This window comes from Barbatula barbatula (genome assembly GCF_947034865.1).
Source record: "Barbatula barbatula genome assembly, chromosome: 16".
Lineage (NCBI taxonomy): Eukaryota > Metazoa > Chordata > Actinopteri > Cypriniformes > Nemacheilidae > Barbatula > Barbatula barbatula.
In genome coordinates this window covers 8,548,561-8,561,213 of record NC_136779.1, presented here as the reverse complement: position 1 = coordinate 8,561,213, position 12,653 = coordinate 8,548,561, and the positions used below count along the sequence as shown (strand labels likewise).

The following is a 12,653-nucleotide window of genomic DNA, read 5'->3' as shown; positions in this document are numbered from 1 at the left end:
AAACGCACGCTTACAAGTAAGAATCATGTTGTATCTGCAGAATATAATCCATGTATGTTTTAGATATATGGTATTGGTACTCAAACTTTTTTGTTGTAAGGCCCCTTTTGTGTACAGTCCCCCCCAAATAACGACTTGTTATCTTATACTCAAAATTTTAAAACATATTCAGGTATACAATGCTAAAACATGAATTATTTTGGTTGGTGGTTTTATTATTTTAATGTTTGATTGCACAAAATGTATGATTCATAAAATCTGTGGCCCCCTGGAACCATTTCGAGGCCACCAGTTTGAGAACATAAAGGACACACACACACACACACACACACACACAAAATAAACGTATGAATTAAAAAATACTTTCATTATATGTATTAATCTTACTCGGGGGTTATATTTTGTTTTAATAAATAAAGTAACCAAATAATAAAACACCCTGTTTAAGATTAATCATCCCTGTCGTTCACCTGCAGGTGGCGGTATGCTGTAATCTAGTTGATAATGTTTAGTGTTAGAAGAAGAAGAAGAACCTCATTGGTTACTGTAGCGGCGCGTACATGAAATAAGAAACGTTTCTGTCATATTATTAAACATCACTTTTGGTAGCAGCATTCATGTCTTGAACTTATCGTGAGGAACGTGATACAATCGTGTGCGTTATGTAGCAATGGACGCTACGCGGTGTAGTGTGGAGTATTTATCCGAGTTTAGTGACTGTCAGTCACACTCATCGCGCATCATTCAATACGACACGAATCTGATCTTGACCTGTGGAGACAGTCATGTACTTGTGTTTCATATTCAGGAAAACAGAATCACGGTAATTAACTTTACACATCTACTATAATACAGCTGTTTTGTTACAAGCTCACATTGTAATAAATGTTGCTTTTCAGACTGTACTCCGCTACGGAACTCCAGTGACTTATGTGGCATTAAGTGATGATAAACTTCGACTATATGTCCTGTGTGAGAACGGTGGACTTTACTGCACCACTCTTCCCCCACCTTCAAGGTAATGATACTTACTTCCTGTTATACTTCACATATTTAACTTGTCGGACAGCTTTTAAGTGTCCTAGTAAAATGCAATACAAATTCTGATAGTTTTCATTACAAAATGAACCATCAGCTGTTTATCCTTCTAGTTCTTCAGCTTCTGTGAGCAAAAGTACTGACCCTCTTGTGACCAGAGTCTCAGATGACTGCATTGTCCTCAAAAACACGAGCCTGCGAGCAATCATCTTAGTCGAGAAGATGCTTGTGACTCTTAGCCTTGACAAGTTCACCTGGAGTTTTGATGTCTACCAAGAGCCTGGATCCAAGCCCCTGCATAAACTTGCATGCTTCCAGGTCACAACCGTCAACACCCAAGCGACACAAAACTCTTCGAACACCACAGAAGATGTTATAAAGAGAATAGATGAAGAAAAAAGTAGGAAGTCCTCTCCTGTCCTGACTTGCATCTACCCTGCCGTCTCTCACAAGTCTGAGCTCCATCCTTATCTTGAGCTTCGTCTCTTTAGGCTCTTGTTTGGAGTAGATGCCTCTTTAGTCGGTTCTCCAGTCCTTCTCTGTGGTTTACCTGATGGCCGTATTTGTTGCCTTCCTTTGCTCCTCCCCCAAATGGATGGTCCAAGAGGTGAGCACAGATCGCCGATCAGAGTGCTCCAAAGCTTAGAACAGCCAATCATATTCATTGGAACCTGCGATTCAGGGGACGATGGACCTCGATGTTTGGTCGCACTTGGTCAAAGGGGCAAACTTCTGTTGGTCAGAAGCAAGGAGACCAGTTCCGAAAGCAAGGAGGCGGATTATAGTAAGAATCAATCACTTACAGTGCAATTGGGTGAATCATTTTATGTATTTTGTTGTCCATGAGGATCAAACCAATGACGTTTTAAGTGCTATGCGCTACCTGTTGAGCTACAGAAACACTGTCAGGCTTTTGTCAGACTTAAATGTGCCTAATTCAGGGTTTTTCAAGCAGGGGTCTGCTGAAAAGCCTAACTGTAAAAAAAGAAATCTATAGAAAGAATAAAAATAGGCCTAAAAATTATAATAAATGGTAATAAAATTATATTAAAATAACAAAAATAAATAGTTCATAATAAACATTTAATTTAATTACTTTTAGTTAAACTAAATACATAAAAGTGTGATAAATATAAAAATAGATTAAAAAAGTAAAATGTAAAAATTTAAGATAAATAATTTATACATTTAGCAATACATTAAAATAGTGAAAGATAAAATAAAAAAATGTGATTCAAATAACAAAATTAGTGAATAGTCTAGTTGATTATTTAAGTAAATAAATAATGTGATTAAAGGGATACTTCACCCAAAAATGAAAATTCATGTTTAATGAACATCATTTATTCACCCTCAGATTGTTCCAAACCTGTATAAATGTCTTTGTTCTGCTGAGCACACAGGATGCATTCACGACAAGTCATTAGTCCTGGTGGAAGTTGCTTATATGTCCAAACTAAACACAACTAAAACCTTACCAAGGGGTATTTTTCATGCATGTATAAACATTAACTTACCTTTCTAAGTGCAAATTCTGCCTCCTGTACCTGATAAGCAGGGTTCACTGACACCTTTAAAAAATAGTTCGCGCAAGTTAGACCAGTTTTGTCAGATTTAAGGATATGGGTCCGTAACACTAAAATGATTATATTTGGGTGCTGCCTCCTTGGCATCTAAAAGATCTATCTCAATCATTTTTACTACTCAGTTCAATCTACTCTACAGGCTTCAATGAACATAGTGTACGAGGACCGGTTCTGTGCGCCTGCGCTGATGATAAATACCTGTTCTACAGCTCTCTGAATGACCTACAAGCTCTTCAGCTCACTAAAACTTCAACAGAAACCGAAGCAGCAACTGAACCTCAACAGCCAGCTCTGAGCTCAATCAGTCTTGGTGTATGCAGGGTTGTAGCACTGGCTGGACCATTCGCTAATGCCACAGGTACTGTATGTCCAGTCAGCTGGATCTGTTTGTTCATTTTCAAAATTTGAAACGTTTAATTCCTTACACAAAAACTTGTGTTTGCATTTGAAGGATCTGTGCATTTGTTGGCCTTATCTTCAAGTGGAAGACTCATGCAGGTGAACTTTCCTCAAGGGCCCAATAAAGAAAACGAATCCAGGTTTTCCTCATCTCAAGCCGGCCAGAGAGTAAAGGATCTCCTGTCATCCATTGGAAATGTTTGGGAGAAGTAAGATTGATATTTCATTTTCCAATAGGTGCAGGTTTCGAACACCAGATAAAAAACACAAAATATCTATTTTTACTGTTTTTCAGGGCAGAGTCTTTGAAACACAAACTGCAGGAGAAAAATGAATCTCTCAAGCATCTGAATCAAGTCATGAGTGTTTGCAACCTCCTGTTGGCCAATCATGGAAATGACAAGGAACTGAATAAGTGCATACAACCAATCAGCTGTCACGGTGCGGCCAGATGGAGCTCACTGCTACAGAAAGAGTTGTTGACTTTCACGTGTGTACTAGAAAACGCAAGCATGTATACGTTGGGACAGGGCTGGACTTTGTGCCTTCAGGTACATCCATTATCCACATCTCAGACTGCAAATACAGAGTGCACATCCAGGACGTACTCATTTCCAATCCAGAAACTGGATTGCAGTGAAAAACTGGATGTCACGATTCCTCTTGAAAGAGTAGGCGAGCTGCCAGTAAACATCTATTGCTCACTTGCTTTTACTCTAACGGCTTTATTCAGCTCCGAAGCATCCGAAGCTGTATCACAGCTCTTAAAAGGTATGGGGTCCATCAGCGTACCACTGAACACTTTAACTGTAGATTGGCTTGATTCATTAAGGCTGGAAAGAGCCTTTTCTCCTGGTAACATTATCAGACACAACACTGCCGCGGATGGCATCCAAGCCTTTTTGCGTTCAAAAGGAGTCCGAACACATGACTCTGATATTGTTCCTACATCAGGACCCCTTCCGGTGGTGGTGAGGGTATCGTCGGAGCTTCTTAAGAGCAAACTGCACCTCTCAGCCACTAGCAGTGTGGAAATATGTTCATCTGTACTAAACTGGTTGGTTTATAAGCAGGAGACAGCAGAACGCACATCTATTAAAACGCAAGTTGTATGTGCGTACAGCCCTGATGGACAGCCAGTCAAGCTACTGGCCAAAGAGGTGCCCATTACTCGTTTATCTATTATAATCAGTTCAGAACATGATCAATTTACAGGAGAGTTTATCATGTATGTTCTCTAGATGACTCTGGAAGATTTTAGTTCTGAAGGACCTCTAGATGTCCTTGAGATCCGGGTGGAGAGTTTGTCTATGGTGGCGCTGTTTGGACTGCATCATGCAATTCTGAGGCGTCTACAGGTGCTTTTATTACAAAATCTTTCAATCTCAAATATATAAAAACTTGCAATTTGATGTAATGTACAGATCATTACATTTCCAAACAGGTGCTGCTCGAGGACAAAACAGCAAATCGTGGGCATACAAAGCCTTTACAAGCACAAAGGTTGTGTGAAACCGTCCGTCATGTTGAGGTAGACCTCATCACCCTTTTTTTCTTGCAACAGGTCTAGATCTAGTTTGCATACTACGTCACAAACAGTGTCTGAAAAACAACTGTCTTTTCTTTTCTCAGTCTCTTTATAAAGACCTTCAGGACGCTTACAATCAAGCAGCTCTTGGTGGATCAACAGAGATGAACAAGACCTCTGAGATCCTGTTTCGCATTTTTCTGCAGCTGAGGGCAACCCCACTGGTCCTTATTTGATTTCATTATCCACCACATCTTTTGCATTGTATTATTTAATATATATAATGGTTACTGGTTCACAACTTCTCTGCTACAATGCAGACTCTTTCCGTTTCATGTGTTGCACACTGTGAACCCACATTGTACTTCTTCTATTTGTAGTTCATGCAAAATTTCTTCAAATCTTTTTTCAGAAGTGTACAAATGGTTAGCTCGTAGCAAATACGTTTATCAAAATAAAAAATATATCTGACTCAGTCTCTTGGATGTGGCTCAGTATGGAAGAGTTTTTCCTTAAGTCGATAATATCTTCCTTTCTCATTGGCCATCAGTTGCTGGTGAGTTCCTTCTTCCATAACCTTCCCGTCCTCCATAAAGATAATGTGATGTGCTTTTTCCACAGTCTCCAAACGGTGAGCTATCACCAATACGGTCTGATCTGTGATTTTATTGAGCACATCTTGGATCTGGAAAATTAAGAAATGAACAGTGTAAAAGCATAATAGCTGATGTTTCATTACAATATATTTTTAAGATGTTTTATTTATAAAGGAGTGTGTACTGCTTGTTGTGTGCTACAGTCCATGTGACTGGTTGCCTCATCTAAGATGAGAATCTGTGGGTTTCTTATCAGAGCTCGGGCTAGAGCAATACACTGCTTCTGCCCTCCAGACAGCTGGTCACCACATTCACCAACATCTAAACAGCAGAGTTAACAAAGTCAAACAGGAGAAGGAAGATTGAAAACAGAATGGATTCATGTGGACTGGATATTTTAAGTATCACATTATTCATACCTGTGTCATATCCCTGTTCCAGGTTGCATATAAAGTGGTGTGCGTTGGCTTTCCGAGCAGCTTCCTCGATTTTTTCGATAGTGCAGTCCTGCAAACCATACTCAATATTATATCTCACAGAACCAGAGAATAGCACTGGATCCTGGGATACCATCGCCACCTGAGCCAAAGAGACCAAAACCTCAGTCAACAAACTGTCCAATGACAGAATACAAGTTGGTGTTGTACTTGCTAGTTATTATTGCCTGCCTTGTGATGGAAGTATTGGTGTTGATAGCGATATAGAGGTTCTCCATCCAGAAACACTTCACCATCCTGGGGTTCGTAGAATCTTTGCATCAAGCATACACAAGAGGTCTTGCCACCACCAGAGGGCCCCACCAACGCTGTCACCTTCCCTGGACTTAATTCCAAAGTCACAGACTGCAAGAAGTTATACACAGTGGTAGAATTGTAAAACAATTTCAAGGGGATGGTGTGTTCAAATATTTTCTGGTGTATTTTGGTGCACCTCTAATTCAATAAATATTAAGAATTATTACAAATATAAGATTTATTCAACAAAATTGAGCTGTCCAAATATAAAACATGCTATATTTTACTCTTTTGGAACAAATAAAATATTATTGCAGATTAAAATAGTTATTCTATTAAATATATTCTAATGTTATTATTATCATTAGTATTAATTTTAATGAAAAGAAATAGCATAATGTTCAAAGATAGGTATACTTCAAGTTAATTTTATTGAGTATGCATAAGTTAAAGTATAGTTTAATGTGTACTTGTAGTAAGTATACGAATATCAGTGCACTGGATTTATATTTAAGGATTTATACTAACCAGCATAGCAGTATTTTTCAACAGGGTTAGTACTACTATAGTTAGTAAAAGTATAATTACAAATGTAATGTTAAGTGCAACAAGTTTACAACTATGTTTTGCATTTGTACTATGTTTTTAATTTGTAAACTTATAGTTAACTTGTTCAATATTTGCAGCACATTTTTTACTTTAAATACAATTTGAAGTATACTTTCAGTAAACTACTAGTGAAAGTATCCTAAGTATAAGTATACATAGACTACTTCATTATATTTTCGGGTATATCTCCTTTCAAAGTAAAAAATGTATTCCGTGTTCCAGAATAAAAAGTTGACAAAGTATACTTTCTTCTTTTTTAGTTTTACAGAAATATACTTATAGCACATTTAAATAATCATATTTTTTGTAAAGGAAATAAAAGTTTTACCTCAAGGGCTTTATTATCAGGGCGTGAGCTGTAAGAAAAAGTGACCTTCTCAAAGGTCAGTTTTCCCTTCAGTTTCTCAGGGGCAAGACCTTCTTCCTCTCTCATCCTCGGCTTCCTGTCGAGCAGCTGAAAGACCTTCACCGCTGAGCCCACAGTGTTCAACATGTCTCCATAGATATACACCAGTTGCTGAAAATATAATGGACTGGCATTTTTAGTCTCATCTGAACGATCTTGCTGTAAATCTTTATGCTTAATCTTACCTTCATGTTGGACACCATGTCCTTCTGATAAAACACAAACGCAAGGAGGCTTCCGCTGCTTAGCTGTCCACTGGAGATGAGATTACGACCTTGGATCAACATTGCTACTTTCAAGCTCACTGTAATTAACTAGAATGTAAAATAAGTTTCTTTTATTAAAGGTTCTAACACATATAAATCAGACAGTCTTTAGAAAACAAAATGTACATTTTATTATTATGTGTCATTCTTATTAACTTTACAAATATTTATATAGTTTGTTCCATATGGGACTGTGTATGATGCTTTACCCTTCGTATTAAGAGGTGAACATTACTGCTGATGCCCTTTCGTGTCAAAACTTGGAACTTTCTGTTTAAGGCCTGTTCATATCTCCTCTGCTCCTGAGCCTCCCCTTTACAACTGCGTACCGTCTTCATTGACCCGATAACAGAAGTTGCTAACTCTGCAATCTCTGCATTGCAGTCCTGAATCTCTCTGGATGTTTTCTGTGGGGAAATAGGACAAAATCATTTACAGGACAAAAAACACTTAAGGTTAACTAAGAGGTTTCCAGTGGTTTGCTTACCTGGTAGAGGTTGTTATAAGCATTCTGAATGAAAGCAAGAAGTGGCATCTCGATGCACGTGAGGAGTGTTAACTGCCAAGACAGGCCCAGCATAAAGTACAGCATGCCGCATGTTTTCACCAGACTGCGCAGTAACACGTTTACGTTCATGGCCACGGAACGCCCCATCCTATCCGTGTCAGAGATCAATCGTGAAGTCAGACTTCCTGTAATAAAAATAATATTTCTCATTGAATGGGTGCATGAGACCTGGGTCCCCCCTTATCATTTTTCATGGGCCACTATTATTGATAGTACACATTTAGACGTTAGATCTATTAAAAAGAATTGAATAAGATGAACGTGTGTGATGCGTATGTGTGTATGATGCCTATGTGTATGAAGTTGAGTATTATTTGAAGAGGTAAGCATACCTGGTTTGTTTTCTTCAAAAAAGTTGATCTCCTGCTTCATAAGTTTCTGGAACAGCATGTGTCGAATTCTCTTGTTGAGTCTGCTGAGGCTACACATGAACATTCCTCCACGAAGACCGCTGAACATAGAACTTCAAGACACGACAAATGCAGAGAGAGTTAAGGCCAAAAATGCTAAATAAAATTCTAGGGATAATAGTGATATTCACCCAAAAAGGAAAATTCTATCATCATTTACTCACCCTCTTGTCATTTTTAACCTGTATGACTTTCTTTCTTCTTCAGACACGAAACACAAAGGAAGATAAATTGAAAAATGTCGATAACCGAACAACGGCAGTACCCGTTGACTTACATTGGTTTTGTGTCCATACAATAGAAGTCAAAGGGTACCGCCGTCGTTCGGTTTCCAACGTATGAAAGTCATACAGGTTTCAAATGACAAGAGGGTCAGTAAATGATGACAGAATTTTCATTTTCGGATGACCTATCCTTTTAAATGGGTGCAAAACCGCCACATACAATACAGTACTATGTTGGCGTGTCAACCATATAATGGCGTTATTTACAGTAGTATTTTATGTGTAGTATCTCCAAAATATCTATAATCCCAATTGTTAATATCAGATACTGTGACACCGTAATTCCAAACAACATTAGTTCAAATGTACATTTACCTTCCTAGTGAGCAAAGTGCCATGAGTCCAATAGCCCACAAGAAGTTGTTGTGTTGATATTTTCCACTCAGGTGGTCAACAACCTTCCCAATACTGTATGGGATGAATGTCTCAACTATAAAAAAAGAAAATAAACAATATTTTTTCTATCTTAAAAATAACTAAATTTGCTATAAGGATTTACTCTGGCTCAGGCTTTAAACTCACACAACGCTGCCAGACTGAGAAAAATAAAGGCAGCCCCCAGATGAAGGTAGTCCGGTCTGGAGTAGTGAATCACTCTCATCAGCAGTGCCTTTGCCTCTTCATCCTTTTTCTTGTTTCTGGAACCCTTTACTGATCCACCATGTGGGAAGGCCGTCTCCATCACCACATATACAAGAGTTGATGTGGCAGAGCTCAGGACCACCATGCCTGGATCAGGAACAGGGCTGAAACCTCTTACAGTCCCCCGTAGCATCGTCTGCACACTGTCAAACACCGCAGGTAAGAAGCTCAATAAAGCAACCCATCGCTTCAGGAAAGGCCGGACAGTGTTGTCAGCCACCAGTGTGCTCAGTACATAAAGTCCAGCCCAGCTGATGACTCTGAAAGCCCACAGGCTTCTTAAATCCAGACTGCCTTCTCCATCCAACCTCAGCAGCACAGCCCAAACACAAGCCCAGAGGACGAGATCACAGCCCAGCAGATACACATGTGCTGTTATTGTCGTAATGGATATTATGGAGTGAGCCTTTGGGATCATCTTTAAATGTTACAAGAAACTGAAAAGACAAGAGATGAATCGTTTAAGCGCAACGTCTTCTAGACGCGTTTTATTGACATTTCGCCAATAAATAGTTAATAACAGAAGGATAAACAGTACAAGTAAACACATAAGTTACAGTGCTCGCGTGCTCTCGAGTGCAAGACTAATATAGACCTGAGCACTTAACGAATAATAGATGTCTTAACGAATAATAAATGTCTTACCATAAACTGTATATTATATATTCTTCTGGAGGGCCATGGCACTATTACAATTTGTCTGAGAGTGGCTTGGTTTCGATTTCAGTTTCACCGTGGGCGGTGACAATCAATGACACGTATATTCGCACTATTATAACAAGCGACAAAAAATGGGTTCGTATAGAATATATATGCGGTGATATTGATCACACGATGTAGTCTGCACACGTGTTCGTGTGCATTATATGAGTGAATATTATATGACGCGCATCATGACGTCGTACGAGCGCTCTCAAGTTCTATAAGTGTCCAGCAGAGAGCGCTGTTTGGCCGGTATGACTTCTTAGCAATGATATTTACATGTATTCAGCACAATAAGATTTATTAAAAGATCACAATAATAATAAACGGAAAGCTAATTTGCCTGTGAGTTAATGGTATGCGTTTAACATTTCTTTGTGGTATTGTATCAGAATGTTTCCTTTAGAAACAAAAATGCATGTGCTGGGATATGTTCTCATCGACAATCCTATCGGTGTTCAAGCCAGCTACCTATGCAATCCTGAAATCTCCATGTAACGTTACTATAGGATGATTGTTTTTCTTCTTGCCTAGTTCTGTATATTCTTAGAAAATTGTGTGAAATATGTATGTTCAAGATGTATAAAAGATCATGTTTTGCATCATTGTTGTAATAAAAATATTTATTTAGGAGACACTTGAAAACGAGGAAGCATTTAACATTCTGACATCTGTCAGAAATTCTGTCATCATTAACTATTAATATCTAAACCTGTATACATTTCTTTGTTTTGCCAAACAATGGATCTCATCCCCCATTAACTTTCATAGTATTTATTTTACCTACCATGGCAGTAAATGGGGGGATGAGATCTGTTTGGACTTTGACATTCTTACAAATATCATTGTATGTGTTCATCAGAAGAAAGAAATTCATAAAGGTTTGATAAATGATGGCAGAATTTTTATTTTTGGGTGAACCCAAACACAATTTTCTTTGCTAGAAGTGCATTAGAGAGGAGAGGTTTGTCTTGTTTGTAGTAAATATATGATTCACTGCCAAGTACAAAACATGCTGTCTCTAGCTTTTTTCCATATAACACGAAGGAAAACTGACATCATAGTGGATTGGTGTCCATACAATGGAAGTCCATGGGGACTAGTGTTGTTTGGTTACCAACGTTCTTATATGTTCTGCAGAAGAAAGTCATACAGGCTTAAAATGAAATGAGGCTAAGAAAAACGATGGAAGAATTATCCCTTTAAATAGCATAATGCTGCTGTCCTTCTGAAATGTTGTCTCTTCATATCTTGTGATTTTATGTTTCTGCCATAAATCCTTTTTATTTGTAACCCTTAATGTTTGTCAATGAGTTTTGCAAATATCTAACCAATGAAAGTATTAAAAAATGTTTGTCATCAACATTGACAACACAGTATTTAATCATTTAAAAAGTACAGTGTTTTTTCAATTTCCTGAATTTTGACATCCAAGGTTTAGAAAGGACAGCATGATATAAACTTTTATACAATAACTTCAATGAACTTTCAAAAAAGACAAAGCAGCAGCATGAAGTTAGTCCATGGGACTACAACATTTTTATTGATTGCAATGAGAAAGCACAGCATGTATCTGCTTACAAATTTAGTAAAATTCCAAATATATTTGCCTTTAATATAGAAATACATTTTATTACTGTACTAAATATTTTTTAATAGATATGTATGACACTCAACTCCCCCTCTATAGCGTGGCATTGGCTTTGGTAAACAAAACGATAGCACTATGACAATAGAGCACATGAGAAAACATAGCTACTCGACATATAAATAATCTTGAAATGTAATGCTTGTTGTATTCTACAGTAAATCATAATAAAATATACACTCACTGGTGAAAGAGTCTTTGATACGCTTCTAATCCATGAACATATCAATCCTCCCCAAAGGCGCATTCTTAAAGATTAAAGTCAAATCTCACTGAGAAATGGTCAATGAAAAGTTTTTGAAATGTGACTGCTGTATTTTCTTACTGTCCTTCTGAAACCCTGTAACTCCATATTTCGTGGGTTTTGTTTACCTTAAATCATTATTATTAGTCAGCCTTTGTTTGTCACTGGGTTTTGCAAATATCTAACCAATTAAAAGTATGGAAAGTGCTTGTCAACTTTGACAACAAGATATCTAATCATTAAATTGTTTTCTTCCATTTCCCGAAAACAGCAAATTTGGTCATCTAAGGTTTCAGAAGGACACCAACGATTTGTAAGTTTCATGAAATGTGGGTCATGTACTTTCAGTAAAACAAGACTTTCAAGGAACAGGGCCCATATTCACCAAAAATATTAAGGCTAAAAGTAGCTCCTAACTTGCCGATTTAGGAGAAAAATAATGGCCGTGTCAGTCCTAATCTAAGGACTCCTACATTTTTGTGCCAAGAGTATTTCACAAAGTGAAACTAGCTCCTAAACTTGTGAGACGTAAGGAGTAGTGAAAAGGGCTCCTAAGTCAATAAGACCATCTCTCAACACTTCTAGACCAGCAGTCTGCCTTGAAATGTAAACATTTTACCAAAATTTCATGACAATGAACTTATACTTTATATATATATGGACATAGTATAGTTTAATTGCAAAAGATAACTCCGAACTGTTTGATTGATATTAATCGGATTGCACAATAAAAAACATGAATTTAGAAAAGTTTTTGTAAATGTCCTCACTTGTAAAAACTCTTCACTTGTTTAATAAGTACCTTTCTAATATGTACTAACTTAATAACTTTATATATTATCATCTTAATTTGAATATGGCAACAATTATGTTTTAAAATATTTTATTGGAATATGAGTTCATTTTTATTTTAAGATCTTAATTTGAATATGTCAGCGTGATAACTCATTCTATAATATTCCTATGAATAAATACTCTACCAGCCCCATACTC

General features: G+C 37.4%; 2 protein-coding genes across 2 annotated transcripts; one reads left to right on the top strand and one right to left on the bottom strand.

Moving 5' to 3' along the window:
• The first annotated feature begins 503 nt into the window (after nt 1–503).
• On the top strand, nt 504–5,025 carry faap100 (FA core complex associated protein 100). Its single transcript, XM_079475751.1, has 9 exons — nt 504–823; nt 900–1,018; nt 1,152–1,822; nt 2,764–2,982; nt 3,076–3,232; nt 3,319–4,183; nt 4,265–4,381; nt 4,468–4,554; nt 4,656–5,025. Exons 1-9 carry the CDS (start codon nt 671–673, stop codon nt 4,785–4,787), a joined length of 2,520 nt encoding a protein of 839 aa, XP_079331877.1. The 5' UTR covers nt 504–670; the 3' UTR covers nt 4,788–5,025.
• Nucleotides 4,371–9,938, bottom strand: tap2t (transporter associated with antigen processing, subunit type t, teleost specific). Its single transcript, XM_079475752.1, has 12 exons — nt 9,712–9,938; nt 8,947–9,503; nt 8,740–8,854; nt 8,063–8,193; nt 7,650–7,855; nt 7,372–7,569; nt 7,082–7,210; nt 6,819–7,007; nt 5,816–5,989; nt 5,567–5,726; nt 5,332–5,468; nt 4,371–5,236 (listed from the first exon to the last, which is right to left on the bottom strand). Exons 2-12 carry the CDS (start codon nt 9,482–9,484, stop codon nt 5,024–5,026), a joined length of 2,190 nt encoding a protein of 729 aa, XP_079331878.1. The 5' UTR covers nt 9,485–9,503; nt 9,712–9,938; the 3' UTR covers nt 4,371–5,023.
• Between the last annotated feature and the right edge of the window lie 2,715 nt (nt 9,939–12,653).

What these genes read in the sequence shown, in the direction of transcription:
- faap100 (XM_079475751.1), top strand. Translation starts at nt 671, where the DNA reads ATGGACGCTACGCGGTGTAGTGTGGAGTATTTATCCGAGTTTAGTGAC. An exon ending in ACTCTTCCCCCACCTTCAAG is followed by an intron (nt 1,019 to 1,151) that starts GTAATGATACTT and finishes TTATCCTTCTAG; the next exon opens with TTCTTCAGCTTCTGTGAGCA. An exon ending in TCAAGCTACTGGCCAAAGAG is followed by an intron (nt 4,184 to 4,264) that starts GTGCCCATTACT and finishes TATGTTCTCTAG; the next exon opens with ATGACTCTGGAAGATTTTAG.
- tap2t (XM_079475752.1), bottom strand. Translation starts at nt 9,484, where the DNA reads ATGATCCCAAAGGCTCACTCCATAATATCCATTACGACAATAACAGCA. An exon ending in GGAACAGGGATATGACACAG is followed by an intron (nt 5,469 to 5,566) that starts GTATGAATAATG and finishes TCTGCTGTTTAG; the next exon opens with ATGTTGGTGAATGTGGTGAC. An exon ending in ACTGTAGCACACAACAAGCA is followed by an intron (nt 5,237 to 5,331) that starts GTACACACTCCT and finishes TTAATTTTCCAG; the next exon opens with ATCCAAGATGTGCTCAATAA.